The sequence below is a fragment of the Rhinolophus ferrumequinum genome, chromosome 6, assembly GCF_004115265.2.
Source record: "Rhinolophus ferrumequinum isolate MPI-CBG mRhiFer1 chromosome 6, mRhiFer1_v1.p, whole genome shotgun sequence".
Lineage (NCBI taxonomy): Eukaryota > Metazoa > Chordata > Mammalia > Chiroptera > Rhinolophidae > Rhinolophus > Rhinolophus ferrumequinum.
Window position 1 is genome coordinate 9,842,118 of NC_046289.1, and position 14,548 is coordinate 9,856,665.

Sequence of the window (14,548 nt, forward strand, 5' to 3'; positions counted from 1 at the left end):
GGATATAAACCTAGTCCCCACAGGCCCCCCAGGGGTACCCAGCCTGAATGGGGGCGGACACATCCTTAGTCCCTGAGCTGAGCAGCGTAGGACCCTGGTTGAGCCCAGCAGAAGGGGCCTGCCCCTAAATCTGCGGGAAGGGGCTGCTCAGAGGAGGGAGACGGCCTGACCCGAGGCTTGGAGGAAAACGAGTTTCCCAGGCCAAGACAGGGCTGGAATGGAAGCAGGGGTGCAGGGCCGAGGGACCATCCCGTGCAAGGGCTCAGGGCTCACGGATCAGGGAACGTGTTTTCCCCCAGCCCTCAGAAGAGTGTGAGTGGGAACCTGCCTCCTGCTCCCCACCCCCTCACTGCCTGCTCTGTCACTGACACAATGGATCTCCTCACCCCTTCTGAATAAGGCCGTTTCCTGCCATTCAGCGTGGGCCCCTGGGAACAGGGAGGGGTGGCCCAGGAAAGCAGGACCCAGCCCAGCCCTGAGAGGTAACGTCTGGGACCCCCCGTGGCTGCCCGATGCTGACATGCTGCTGGCCCTGTGGGAACCTGCTTTTGGGGCCACCTCCCTTGGGCCAGGAGAGGTGGGAGCCCAGGGCAGTGTTCATTCACTCATTTGTTGGGGATTCGGCCTTGAACACGGCCGAAAAGGTCCCTGCTTCATGGAGCCCACATTCTACCTGAAAGGAGGAGACCCAAGTTTGTGCAGCAACTCTCTGGTTCTGGCGAACGGGTTTGAACAGATTGAAACTTCTCACCTTCACCAAGGCCCACTGTGATGTCGCCTTCTCCCGTGGAGCCCTGCCTGGTCTTTCTAGGATGCAGTTAGAAGCCTGCCCTCCTGAACCACTCGCTCCCTAGTGCCAGGCCTGCGGCTCCTGTCACCCGGCATCCCAGCCCTCCTGGGGGTCAGGGAGCCCCCGTCTGAGCCACACACTCCCTCCGGGCCCTGTCTCCAACACGTACGGGGTGGGAATGCCTCCCGTTGGTCTCCGCTTCAGCCCCTGAATGCCCCTTGCCACTGCCCAGCTCAGAGTGATACCTGGGTCCAGACCCTCCCTATGCTGTGTAAGGAGATGGTGAACGATGGCAGCACCAGCCCTTGTGTGTGCCCCTGGGAAGGGTGGGCTTCTTTATCTGGCATTTCACAGATTCTGCAACACTTTTTCATCATCCCTGGTTCTCACCGCAACTCCAACAGGTGGACAGGACTGGCTTACTGTGACCCCCATTCTCCTGGTCAGGAACCCAAGACCCGAAAGGCCACCTGGTTTGCCAGGGCCCAGGGGAACTGCTGGGATGGCCTGCTGGTCTTGGGCCCAGGTCCAGGGCTTTTGCTCACTGTGTTACGCAGGTGCCTTGCCCCCAGACCCCAGACCTGCCTCAGCGTCTTCAGGCCTCGCTTGCTATGCTGGGGGCCCGCTGGACGCAGAGTGACCTTATGTGCCGATGGGATCATTCACATGTCACCTGTCATCCTCCCTCATAAAACTACTGCCCAGGTCTGAAGTGGACCCAGGGCTAGTAAGGTGTAGTCATGACCGTTCATTGCTGGGGCGCCGGCAAAGTTCTGCGGGCCCTTTGGGAAACAGCATGACACTGGGGGGCAAGATAGAAATGTCGATTCCCGTGGACTCTGAAACCCACTTCTGGGAACTTGGTCCGTGGAAATAATTTACCACAAGCACACGACCTTACGCTGAGAGACGCTCATTGAAGCGCCGTCTGTGAGACAGGGACATTGGCACAAACGTAAATGTCTGACTTCAGGGGAAATGTCGCCAGTCGGGTGACCAGGACAGGCAAAATCGTGGGGGAATACTGATGGCGTGTTCAGCTAAAAGAGGATTAAACAGAACAGTTGAGTCACAATCATAGCGAAGCAGATAAAGAAGATGTTTGTGCCAGGGAAAGAGAAACGAAAGGCCAGGCCGAGGGGGCGAATGTACCATTGTCTCATTTTCACATGGAGCAAACCTGGGCAAGGCAGGCCTCGGGGGGCTGGGGAGAGACCCCATAACAGTGGCGTGAGGGCCTGGAGTGTGGTCAGGTGGCACGGACATGCTGACCGCAAGCCCGCATCCGTCCGGATGCAGCCCAGATGCCGGAGGAGCCAGCCTTTGCCCTGGGCGGTGTCAACCGCTTTCCTCAACAGGTCAGTTCACACCTGCTGTGCCAGGCAGTGCTCTAGGCACTGCGCCTGCAGTAGTCAGCTAAATTCTGACGTTCTGGAGAGGAGGGAGACAGTCCGCAGCTCATTAAGTCCCCCCGGGGCACGTCCCAGATGAGATGTCACCCACCTGGGCCCCCTCCCTGATCTGTCTCCCAGCCCTTGTCCCCTTAGCAAGCCCTAAGTCACAGGTGTCATTCCCTCCTTCTGGGGTCCTGCTCATTACAGAGGCTGTAGAGCAGGGGTGTCCAAACTGTGGCCCGCGGGCCAACTGCGGCCTGCAATCCATTGTTAATTGGCCCGCAGCAAATTCCAAAAATATATTTAGTTTACTTAAATAAACCAGGTGGGGCAATACGTACTTCACCTCGAGTGAGTGGCCCGGCTGTTTGTGTATTTTACCGCATATGGACCTTGGTGAAAAACAGTGAAAAAAGTTTGGACACCCCTGCTTTAGAGGATTCCAGCTCTGCACGGCCTCAGGGATTGTCCCTGCCCCGGGACTTGTTCTCCTCAGCTGTTGTCTGGGTGTCTGGGTGAGCAAGTTCCCCCTGTCTGAGAGAAGGGACCCGAGGCAGAGTCTCGTCACAGCTGTCCCCAGACCCAACAGTGCCAGTGCTCCCCCAAGGCTTCCTTCACCCTGCCCTGCCCTGCCAGAGTCATGCTGGGCCCAGGGAGAAAGCCAGTGAGGGTGAGGCCTGGCAGCCACCACTCCCAGGAAGCTGGACGTCGATCGGTAGCCACTACGTAGAATCTGCCCACTGTCCTGTGGGGGGTCGCCAGCTGGTCCTGCCCAGTGTGGTGCTAAAAACTGCAGCTACCATTGCTGGGTATCTGTTAGCTACCAGGCCTCCCAACCACTGTCGAGGGAGGTACAGCTCCCATTTTACAGAAGAGGAGAGCAAGGTCCAGCAGAGTTTGGTCATTTGCCAAAGGTTACAGCTAACGAGTGGTTGACCCCAGGTTCAAAGTCAGGCTTCAAAGCTACACCTTCGACATGCCATCTGCCCTTCTCCCCCACCTCCAGTTGTCCTCTGGTATCCATCGCCTGTTTGTCATTGGTCTTTTTCCTTCTTGCTAGTCGTGTAGCAGCTGCCACTAGTCGGACAGGAGTGTGGCCACTTGGCGGAGTGGACAGGGCAGTGGTGTGTGACTCAGGACCCCTGCGTTCTCACCTGGGCCTGCCAGTAACTTGTGTGGCCTTGAACTATTCTCTTCCACTCCCTGGCCTCGTGGGCGTGGTCGGGACTTGCCCATCTCCACGGGCCTCCAGCGTCACAGTGTCTGATGACAGTGGCAGAGAGGGAAGACGGGGGTGTTTCAGTTTCCCAGGGGCTAGTTTTTCAGCTCTGAACAGAACACAGCCCACCATCTAACTAAAAAAAGCCTCTTTCCAACTCCCATCCAGAAATAAAGACAGTAGATAAATAAGCAACAACAGCCTTTTTCGGGGAACCAGAAATAGCCTCCCGGGCCTCCAGTGCTGCCTGGTAGAAAGAGTCTGGATTCTGCCTCTATTTGGGGAGAAGAGCTGCCGGCGATGTTGTGAGGTTGCCAGGCTTGGGCTGGAGGAACCTCTGCTGTCACAATCCCTACGCGGGCCGGTGTGTCCTTCCCTGGACCTCCCACCAGCCCTCCGTTCCCAAGCTAGACTGACGTCACCACCCTCCTCATCTCAGAGGCCGGTCCAGGTTGTGTCAGGACAGCAGCCCAGACCGGCCCATCTGCTGGGAACATGCCTCCCCCACGTGCGTGGCCTGTTCGCTCACCTCCCGAGTGAGGTGCCTCCCGATCGCACCCCCCATCTGCACGGGCACCCCCTTTGCTCCCTGTTTTGTGTTTCCTGTCAGCACCTGTCTAGCTATCCATTCACCTGGAATGGAAGCTCCCTGAGGGCAGAGGTGTTCATCGCTATATCTCTAGCTTCTAGGATTTAGTTGAATTCTCAATACTTTTTTGTTGGTCCGTGAATGATTGTTGAAACCAAAATGGGAACAGTAGTATTTTCTAATTGACTGTGATTTCACAGCCCCGTCAGGATGATTGTGGCTGCAAGTAGCCAGAAAGTGGCCCAAGCATTTAAAGCATCATGGTCTGCTTTCGCTGAGACCGGAGCGGACGTGGCCGAGTGAGGATCGCGGGTCCCTTCAGGCCTTTGCCCCGTAGGCTCAGGGCCACCTTCCCCAGGCTGGCCCCGTGGGAGTGACTGAGCTTGGGCAATGGGGCCTTCCTGGTGCTGGGTTGGGGCGGTCTCAGTCCCAGGCCACCCCTGCGACAGGACTGTGGTAGGCAGTCGTTTGCCACCTCACACACCAGAGCCTGAGATTTCGGAAAGATAGGGGTTTCTCGCCTAATGCTGGGTGTGGCCCATTCACTGGAAGGACCCTTAGCATCTCTGGGGAGAGGGCTCCCCTTGTTCTTCTCTGACTTCACCCTGGACCTGGTAGAGGGTGGGACCGGCGACAGCTCTGCAGGTTTGCTAGAGGATTGAAGGAGAGACTACGTGAAGCATTTACTTATTAGCCTGGTCCCGCAAGCACTTGATGGATGGCAGTGGCTGCTGCTGCTGTTTTTTTTTTCTTATTTTTTAAATTGATATTATTCATATAAAATCCACCTTTTTCAAGTGTACATATAATTTATTAGTTTTGAATATGTTTGTAAAGTGGAGCAACCACCACCACCACCACCATCTAATTCCAGAACATTTTCATCACTTCAAAAAGAAATGCACCCATTAGCAGTCACTCCCCATGCCCCCCACCTCCCAGCCCCTGGCAACCAGCCGTCTCCTTCCTGTCTCTGGATTTGCCTGTTCTGGACATTTCGGGTCATTGAAGTCATATCATATGTACCTATTGTGACTAGCTTCCTTCTCTCAGCTTAAGGTTTTCAAGGTTCATCCATGTTGTAACCTGTATCAGCACTTCGTTCCTCTTTATGGCTGAGTGATATCTGTGGGTAGACCACATTTTGTTTACCTACTCATCGTTTGCATGGTTGCTACGTTTTGGCTACAAATAATGCTACATGAACATTCCTGGACAGGTTTTTGTGTGGACATTATGTTTCTGTTTTCTTGGTTACATATCTAGGAGTGGAATTGTTGGTTCATAGGGCAACTGTTTAAATGTTGGAGGAACTTTGTTTCCCAAAGTAACTACATCAACAATATCCATACTTGTTACTGTCTGTCTTTGGATTATACCCACTCTTCTAGGTGTGAAGTAACCTCTCATTATGGTTTTGATGTGCGTTTCCCTGATGGCTAATGTGTTGACTGTCTTTTCATGTGCTTACTGCCCATTTGTACCTCTTCTTTTGAGAACTCTGTTCATAGTCTTTGCCCATTTTAAACTCAGGTTGTCTTTTTATTGTTTGTTTATTAATAGTACTTAACATATTTTGGATACTAGACCCTTATCACATATGTGATTTGCAAATACTCCCCCCATTCTATGGGTGGTCTTTTCACTTTCTTGATACTGTCCTTTGAAGCACAAAAGTTTTTAATTTTGATGACATCAAAATTATCTATTTTTACTTTGGTTGCTTGTGGTCTTAGTGTCTCAGAAAGCATTGCCTGATCTAAGATCATGAAGATTTATACCTTTGTTTTCCTCTCAGAGTTTTACCTTTTTAAATCTTATATTTAGATCATGATCCATTTTGTATCAGTTTTTGTATGCGGTGTGAGGTAGGGGTCCAGCTTCATTCTTTTGCTTGTGGATTTCCAGTTGTCCCAGCACCATTTGCTGAAAAGAATGTTTGTCCCCTTGGCACCCTTGTGAAAAATCAGTTGACTATAGATATATGGTCTATTTCTAAACTCTCAGTTCAATTCCATTGATCTATATGTCCTTATGCCGGGATCACACTATCTTAATTACTGTAGTTTTATAGTTAAGTTTTGAAACTGGGAAGTGTGAGTCCTCCAACTTTGTTCTTTTTCAAGGTTGTTTTGGCTGTTTGGGTCCATTGAATTTTCATATGACTCTTAGGATCACTTTGGCAGTTCCTGCAAAAAGATGGCTGAGATTTTAATGGGGGTTGCATTGAGTCTGTAGATGAATGTGGGAATAGTGCCAGCTAAATAATATGAAATCTCCTATCCATGAGCATGGCATGTCTTTCCATTTATTGAAGTCTTCTTTAATTTCAATAGTCTGCTGTTTTTAGTGTTTAACTCTTTGTTAAATTCACTTCAAAGTATTTTTTGATGCTATTGAAGTGGAATTATTTTCTTAATTTCATGTTTGGATTGTTCATTGCTAAGATACAGAAATGTAATTGCTTTTTTGAATATTGATCTTATATCCTGCAATCTTGTTGAACTTGTGTATTAACTCTACTCATTTTTGGGGTTTTTGTGTGCGTGGATTCCTTGGGATTTTCTATACACAAGATTATGTTACCTGCAAATAGAAGTAGTTTTACTCCTTCCTGTCCTGTCTGGATGCTGTTTGTTTCATGTTCTGGCCTAATTGCCCTGGCTGGAACCTCCAGTGCAGTAGCGGGAACAGACATCCTTATCTTGTTCTTGGTCTCAGGGGAAGCGTCTGGTCTTTTACCATAAGTAGGGTGTTTCTGTGGGCTTGTAGAGATGCCCTTTAATCAAGTTGAGGATATTCTTTTTAATTCCTAGTTGGTTGAGTGTTGTTGTTTTTTTCCAATCACGAGAAGGGTGTTGGATTTTGTCAAATGCTTTTTTTTCTGTGTCTGTTGATAGGATTGTGTAGTTTTCGTCTGTTCATATGGAGTGGATACTTTTCTACTAGGGAGGCCATGGTTGGGGGCATCGACTTGGAACCAGCTGCCCAGTTATGAGCCCCCGAGCTGTACCACTTACTTATTTACTGAGTAACTCTGTGCAGGGGACTTCACCTCTCTGTGCCCCTATTTTCCTCATCTGTAAAATGGGGGTGACAGTACTTCCTCATGGTGTTCTTGCGAGGGTACGTGAGGTGCTTTTAGACTCTGTGGAACAGTGGCTGACACATAACAAGTGTGGTTTATTGAGAGGTTGGCTATTAGCAGTGACATGTGAAAGATTTGATGGGCCGGGGTGGGAGGGGAGTTGAGGTGGGCATTGCAAGGCAAACCTAAAAGCCAGGCTGATTCACTGGCTCTGAAATCACTGGCTCTGAAAAATCTGGTGGTAGGGAGTCTGGAAGCTCTTCCGGGAGGTGGCCTGTTTGCCTCCAGCAATCTCTGAATCTACATGTGTGTTGGGGGTCAGGGCGGGCCCCTGCCAGGCCAGGTGAGTGCATGTCCTGCTGTCCTAAGCCTGCCTGCCACAGCATCCCTGTTGTCCAGGCCTGAGCGTCACGTCCGTTGGGGCTGGACTATAGGGGCTGTGCCGGCAGCAAGAGCCTTTGCACAGGTGCTTCGTCCCTCCACAGTCGTGGAAGGGCCTGCCAGCCCCTCACTATTATTTGTGCCCCAGCTCTGACTCTGGCCTGGGGGTGCAGAAATGGGGTCTTGACTGGATAATGGTTTGTAGCTGAGAGCCAGGACGTACCCCACCCTGGTTTTCCTGACTAATCTTTTCACGGCCTGTGGGTGAGCCTGGCTCAGTCATTGACCGTCAGGTGACTTTGGGCACAGGCTGCCTCTGGACCTCTGTTTCAGCATCTGTCCGTGGAGACAGTCACAGTACTTTGAGGACCCGGTGGGTGCTCTGTGCTCAGGGCTTGCAGCGCCGTCTGCCAGAGCTCGGCCTACACTGGCTCCAGTCCTCCCTCCTGGGGTCTCCCAGAGGCTCTGCAACCCCCAAATCTGCCAACACTCTTGCCTGTTTGGGATTTGGAGCAGGGCGGGTAGGAAATGAAAGCACCTTCATGTGCCCTGAGTGATTTTTGGCCTTCGTTGTTATGAGACGTACGGGCCTCCACCTTCCCCTGTCTGTGTTCCTGTAATGGCCTCCTGGCCAGCCGGGGAGCTGGGAGCTGTTGGAGACAAGCCACTTTGCTTGTTTACTTTGGTTTGGTTTCCAAGTTTGTGGGTGGGAGGCCGCCCTGACCCCACTAACGCGCAGCCTTTCCCGGCCCCTGTGCCCAGAAGTACAGGGTGGTCCTGGCTTCCTGAGGAGCTGGTGGTCCGGTCGGGAAAGGTGACTAGACAACAAGTGGTCGTAACAAGCCAGTAATGCGATTTAAGCATCAGGAGAGAGAGTCAGGCTACACTGTCATCCCACAGCTTTGCCCTCACTCGGTGCCTGACGCCGGGGCATTCTGGTGAACAGAGCAGGCTCAGCTCCCAGAGCTTTTCAGAAAACCAAACACGCCTGGAACCCACTGGATTGGCGCCGAGAGGATGCGGGCACCCTGTGAGATGGGGGCTCAGCAGAGCCCAGGTGTGCCAGGCCAGAAGGAAAGTGTGGAGAGGGGGCTGGGCTGGGCTGGGGGCTGGAGAAGGGTGGTGGTGTGCCTGAGAGCAGCTACTAGGTACTAGGTACTAGGTACTAGGAGGCGATACCAAGCAGGCGGGTGACTGATTAGATGTGTTGGGAGCTCTGTTCTGTTTCCTACCTTCCTTTAGGTGGCGAGGGGGTGAGAGCCGGCTCCTTCGTGGCGAGGGGGTGAGAGCCGGCTCCTTCAGGTGGCGAGGGGGTGAGAGCTGGCCTCGCCATGGGAGGAATGGCTGTGTAGCCACAGCACGCTCTTTAATCTCCCGGCCTTGGCTTCCCCCTCCTGGGATTACTTTGCAGACTTGAGAGGTGGGGCGTGCAAAGATCGCAGCTCAGTGCTAGATGCGTGGTAAGAGCTCCGTCTGCAGCCTCGCTCCTGCGATGACTGTTAAGCCGGTACAGCATGTGGTGGGGAAAAGTCTTTAATGAGTCTTAGTTTATTGAGTGAAAATTCGGCTTACAAAACAGTGTCCTGTTGTAAAGCCCTGTGTGTGTAAACGTGTATGTGCCACCCTGAAGGCCAGGGAGGTGGCGAGATTGGGTGGGGCTTTTACTTTTCTTTGATGTTCGGGTTACACAGTTGTCATATTGGTTTCTAGTTACAGAAATGTTATTAGAAAATATAGTTCAAGAATATGCTGCTGTTCTCTGTGTGTGTGTGTTCACACATGACTGGAGTTTGGGGCGTTGGATCAGGAGAGCAAGGGGCTTTGAGGGGGCCCCCAGGGAGGTGGGTCTGTCCCAGGAAGTGGCCATGGGCGGCTAGCAGGCAGGAGTGCTGACACGGGTTCCCCTCTGTCCCCAGATGACAGGATCTGCTCACCACCCTTCATGGAGCTCACGAGCCTGTGCGGGGATGACACCATGCGGCTCCTGGAGAAGAACGGCCTGGCGTTTCCATTCAGTATGTGCCGCACCCAGGGCTCCGCTGGGCGGGCGGGCGTGTGGGCGTGCGGGGTGGGCCATGGCCTGGCGGGGGGGCTGTCTGCGGCCCCCCTGGCCTCACACTCTTGGAGGGTGGAGCAAGGCCTTGGCTGCTGGGGAAGGTGGGGCCATGGGTCGCGCCCCCACGCACACTGTAGATGTGGGTCCTCGGAGGGTGTGGACAGAGAGGCTCTTCTGCCTGGCCTGGCAGCGTCGGTCCAGTTCACCCTGAGTGTGGGTGCTGGCCGCTGTCGCGTCAGCAGCTCCCCGGGCCCACCTGCACCTTCCCCTGACGGTCTGCAGTTTTGAGTTTCTGCCTGTATCTGCCAGGTCAGGCTTTGTGGATGAATAACCTCACTGATCCTTCTCTGCTTTTCTCTCCCCCACCAACCCACAGTTTGCAAAACCAGAGTGGCTCATGGCACCAACTCTCACGAGGTGAGTAGAAGATTCGATGACAGTTTCTCTGCCCTCCCGCCGGCCACTAGGGAGTCTCTGTGCTCCGTACCCGCTGCTCCGCTCCCTGTTTTGCTTCTGGCTGTGGCTGTGTGCTCTGCCTCCAACCTCGCACCTGTGTCCCTCCTTGTCCCCAAGGCTGGGATGGGTGTGCCTGCCCCTGTTTGAGCCTGAGGGACTCACACCCCGTCTGACCTGTCCACAGCTTTCCATCCTTGGGCCCGTCAGCCATTACTCCCTGGGTGCCTGTTTTGTGCCAGGCACCGGGCTGGGCCCCACCGACGGCTATTGACCGAAAAGATCCTGTCACTGCCCGCAAGGATCTGCCATTCCTACTGAATTTAGCAAAGGGGAGGGAGGAGGAAAGGGTGCCCTACCTGCAGTACACATTGGTCGTCCAGCCCCTCATCCATTCTTTCATTCACCCACGGTCATTCCTGACCCCACCTTGGGTGCCAGGGGAAGGATGCAGGAGATGCGAGTCCTGCCCTAGTCGGGGGGACAGAGTCCCAGAGGCAGAGAGCGCCAGTGTGGAGTAGTGCAGGAGGTGAGCAGGGGGCCTCTTGGGGGCGAGAGGAGTAGACTCCCAGGCAGGGGCCCCACTGGGTCTGTTGCCCTCATGCCCTCTTGACCCACACCTAGGACATGGGTTTCAGCGCCACCCCCACCTGCCTTTGACGCCTTCAGGGGCCCACCCAGCCTGGAGACCTCCCTGTTAGGCACGTGGGAGGGAAGACACACTGGGCCATAGACGTTTGCGCCACCGAGAAGGCCCTGTGGGAGAGAGAGCCTGACCCTGGCAGCCCCACAGGCAGAAATGCTCCCGAGTCCTTATGACTAAACATGGACAATCTGGCAGCTGTGCCCTGTAGAAGATTTATGCAGCGCCCTTTCTCCGTGGCATGTATGTGTGAGGAAACATCTGTAAACAGACCTTGTCTGTGTGCTGTGGTACATGCCGTGATGGCACTGTAAGGCCGAGGGACACCTCTGCTCGTGGGAAGGAATGTGGGGACAGGAAATCATGGCCTGCCGCAAAGGTCAGCTGTCTCCTATGGTTGGAGCCTTCCTCCCCGTGGAGCCTTCCCCGTCCAGGCCTGCCTGGGCTCCGAGCCAGGTTCCAGGAGGGAGCAGCCAGATGGTGTCCCCAGAGCCCACACTGCCCTCACGGGCTCCAGCACCCACCTGCCAACCTCCACCTGGCTCTTTTCACCACCAAGCGCTTCCTCTGTTTGTCAGGGCCTGGCGGTGCCAGGATGGAAGGGTGACCCCGGTCATCGGTGTCATTAGATAGACCAGGCTGATCAGAACAGGTCCGCCTCCGGGGAGGGAGCCACTGCTGCCATTTACACAGGAATGTAGGAATCACACAGCCCTGGGACCCGGCCTGGCTCTGTGCACTGTCAGCTGTGTGACTTTGGGCAGATTACCCAGCCTCTCTGAATGTCTGTCCCTCACTGTAACTGGGGATATGATGGAGGTGGTGAAGGATAATGGAGTTGCTGCATGTCCTGCCGTGGGGTCTGGCACAGGAAGCGTTCGCTACACCTGCTGGGTCATTGCAGAAGGGGGCTGAATCCAGGTGAGCTCCCTCCTTGCGGGGGAGTCTCGATCCTCAGCTGTGGGGCCGGCGCCTTCAGTGGAGGTTATTTCATCCCGCAGTCCAGCTGTCAAGCCTAGCTTCACGACGTGCACACGTGTTCCCCACCCCCACCCAGTGTCCCGTTTGAGGGAGGGGCTCCTGTCCTCCTGGGTGGGGGATCTGGAGAGTTGGAGACCCCCAGGGGGCTCCACAGTGTGGGAGCTGGGGCGGGGGTCCAGGCGCCTCACCTATTCAGGGGTGCTCGGCGATGCCGAGTGCCGCGAGGAGGACCCCCTGGTTGTATCCTATTCAACCTCCACAGGACACCTCTGCACGTGACCGGTATGTTCACGGCACTGTTTAGGTTTTTGTTATGTTTTTAACCAGCGCAAGCACACTGGTTTGTTCCACAGTGAACTATCCCCCCACCTCTTTTGAAAGAACCAAAGCTCAAAGCCCCCCTGCCGCCGCCCCCTGATGGTTGATGCTACTTTACAGGTGAGGAAAACGGAGCTTAAACAGCCAAGACCCTGCCTGCACTTATGCAGCGAGGCTGGAGCTGGGACTTGAACTCATATCGGCCTCTCTTACTGTCTGTTACTCTCGTCAGCAGGCTAAGAAGACAGTCACTGCAGGACACACACACACACACACACACACACACACACAGTTTCCCCATGTAGCCTGGGTCTTCTGCCCTGTCCACCTGATCCGCCAGGCACATTGGGGTGTCATTCAGTGACAATTGACATGAGGGGCAGCAGCCGGTGCAGGCAGCCAGCTGTCCAGGCCCTGTTATCCCCTCCTAGCAGCCCCAGGCATCTGGTGGCCCCTTCCTGGGGCCTGTGGGCTGAGGGATTAGCTGTGCCCCCAGCACTACTGGCTGGCTCGAGTGGGCCCTGGGCAGACCCAGCCTCAGCCAAAGTGGAGAGGCTTTCTCTAGCTGTCCTCCTGCCCTCCCTACCTCAGTCTCCTTCCTACCGGACTTGCTTGTTGGGGACCTTTGTCCCCAGAGGAGTCAGGGACTGGAGCCGCATGTTTTCCAGGTGTCACTGTGACTCACTCAGTGTGTAAGACGTCAGGGCTGTGTGCTGGGCATACCCAGTCCCATTCCAGGCTCTGTCATTTGCCAGCAAGCCACTGAGCTTCTCAGGGTTTCAGTTTCCTCATCTGTAAAAGGGGTGTAACAGTGCCCACCTCAGAGGTGCATTGTGGGGACGACACAAGGTGACTCACATAAACATATGTCACGAGTGCTCCACCGGAGGCCTTGATCCCAGGCCTCCCAACTCCTGATCCATAGCCTTCTGCTTCCTGCCTCCCCTTCCTGGGTCTTTGTGGAGGAACATCTAAGGATGTCACAAGGGTTGAGTAGTGCACATCCAGGGGGTCCCGTGCCCTGGACTGCAGTGTGAATAGCACAGCCAGCTCACCCCTACATGGCAAGGCTGATGGTGCATGTTTCCAAACCCCTACAGCAGGAGTACATTGACCCCCAGGGGTTCTTCTCGAGTCCACTCACCCTGGCTTGAGACTCTTCCTGGGGAGTCCTCATGCCCTGGGGCCAGGGCTGGGCCTTGGTGGCAGTGACAGGTGGTGCACCCCTGTGTCTGAGGCAGGAGGGATGGTGGCCTGACAGCGGCCTTGGCCCTTTGTCTTCCCAGATGGCCATCGTGTTCAACCAGGAGGGCCTGAGCGCCATCCAGCCGCCCTGCGTGGTCCAGAATTTCATCAACCACAATGCTGTCCTGTACAAAGTGTTTGTGGTCGGCGAGTCCTACACAGTGGTCCAGAGGCCCTCGCTCAAGAACTTCTCCGCGGGGACATCAGGTAAGCAAACTAGAACCGGCTCAGGCTGCCGCGAGCTCAGGGCCCAGCGGGGACACGGCACTAACCCCTGCCACCCGAGTTGTCGCTGGAGGGGGAAGCGATGGTCTGAAGGCTGAAGAATTGTGTGCAGTAGATAAAGAGGTCTTGGAGCACGAGTAGAAAACCCCGTTCCACCAGGTCGATGTAGGGGCTCCCTCCATCTGAACCACTGGAAACTCGAGGAAGCCCCTGAAAATCTTCTGTACCCAGGGCCCTGTGCAGTGAGACTCAGGAGGAACACGCTGGAATGGGCGATTGACCTTTCGGGGAAGGGGGTGTGGGCTTGTATTTTGAGGGCCGGAGCACTGACAGCTTTGTGACTTCTCTTTTTTCCAAGTGGGGAAACCCCGAGTTACTGGGTGCTTTTGCAGCCAGTGAGGTGAATGCGTGTTCCATTACAAGTCAGCACGCAGGGCCACGGCGCTTCCTAGCTGTGGGACCTCGGGCAGGCCAGAGGGGGGCACGGTCAGCCCCAGTATGCCCCCTCACGGGTGAGGGCCGCATCAGTGAGTGTGTCAGGTCAGTGGGCGATGATGGTCCTATGTCGCTCCGATATCACAAGGTGATGGCATTTGCAGGTTGCTGCTGTCATTTGGGGCATCTGAGGGGTCCTCTAGAGAGGCTGGTGGCTGCACAAGTTCAGCTTTTCTTCAGCTGCTCCCCTGAGACCTGGTGACCTTTGGCCATTTCAAAATTGACACTAAGAGAAGGGACTTGCTGGTACTGTGGCTGCTCAAAAGAATGTCCTAGTGGTTCCAAAGGCATCTCCAAGGCACGTTGCGGGAACCTTGGGAACAGTGGCAGCGTCTATGGCAGAGGCATGGCTTTGCAAGAGGCCCCTTGGAGGACGTGGGACCTCCAAGTGTGGTTCGCACAAGCTCACTGTGTCCTGATCTCTGCAAGGGAAACCCGCCGTCACTACAGGGTATACGCAGGCTGCGTAATCTCCCTCTGAGCCGAGCAAACAGATGTTTCTTCCAAAAATCCCTCTGTTGGGACTGCCTGTCACCATCCGCTCTTCATGGCTTCAGGCCACTGTCTTGAATGAAGTTCAGCTGTTCTTACCATCCTCTCTCAGCTGTTCTATTAGCACAGCACAACACCGAGAGCAGACACTTTGGAAATGTGTGTCTGTTTTCACTTCC

The 14,548-nt window shown here is 54.6% G+C and overlaps 1 protein-coding gene across 3 annotated transcripts in view; it reads left to right on the forward strand.

Annotated features, from left to right (window-relative positions):
* Positions 1 to 14,548, forward strand: part of ITPK1 (inositol-tetrakisphosphate 1-kinase) — a 151,240-nt gene that overhangs the window by 122,721 nt on the left and 13,971 nt on the right. For all 3 annotated transcript variants that reach the window (XM_033108368.1, XM_033108369.1, XM_033108367.1), the window contains 3 exons: positions 9,378 to 9,476; positions 9,894 to 9,934; positions 13,199 to 13,364. In XM_033108368.1, coding sequence (XP_032964259.1) covers positions 9,378 to 9,476; positions 9,894 to 9,934; positions 13,199 to 13,364 — 306 coding nt within the window. The remainder of the gene's footprint in view (positions 1 to 9,377; positions 9,477 to 9,893; positions 9,935 to 13,198; positions 13,365 to 14,548) is intronic.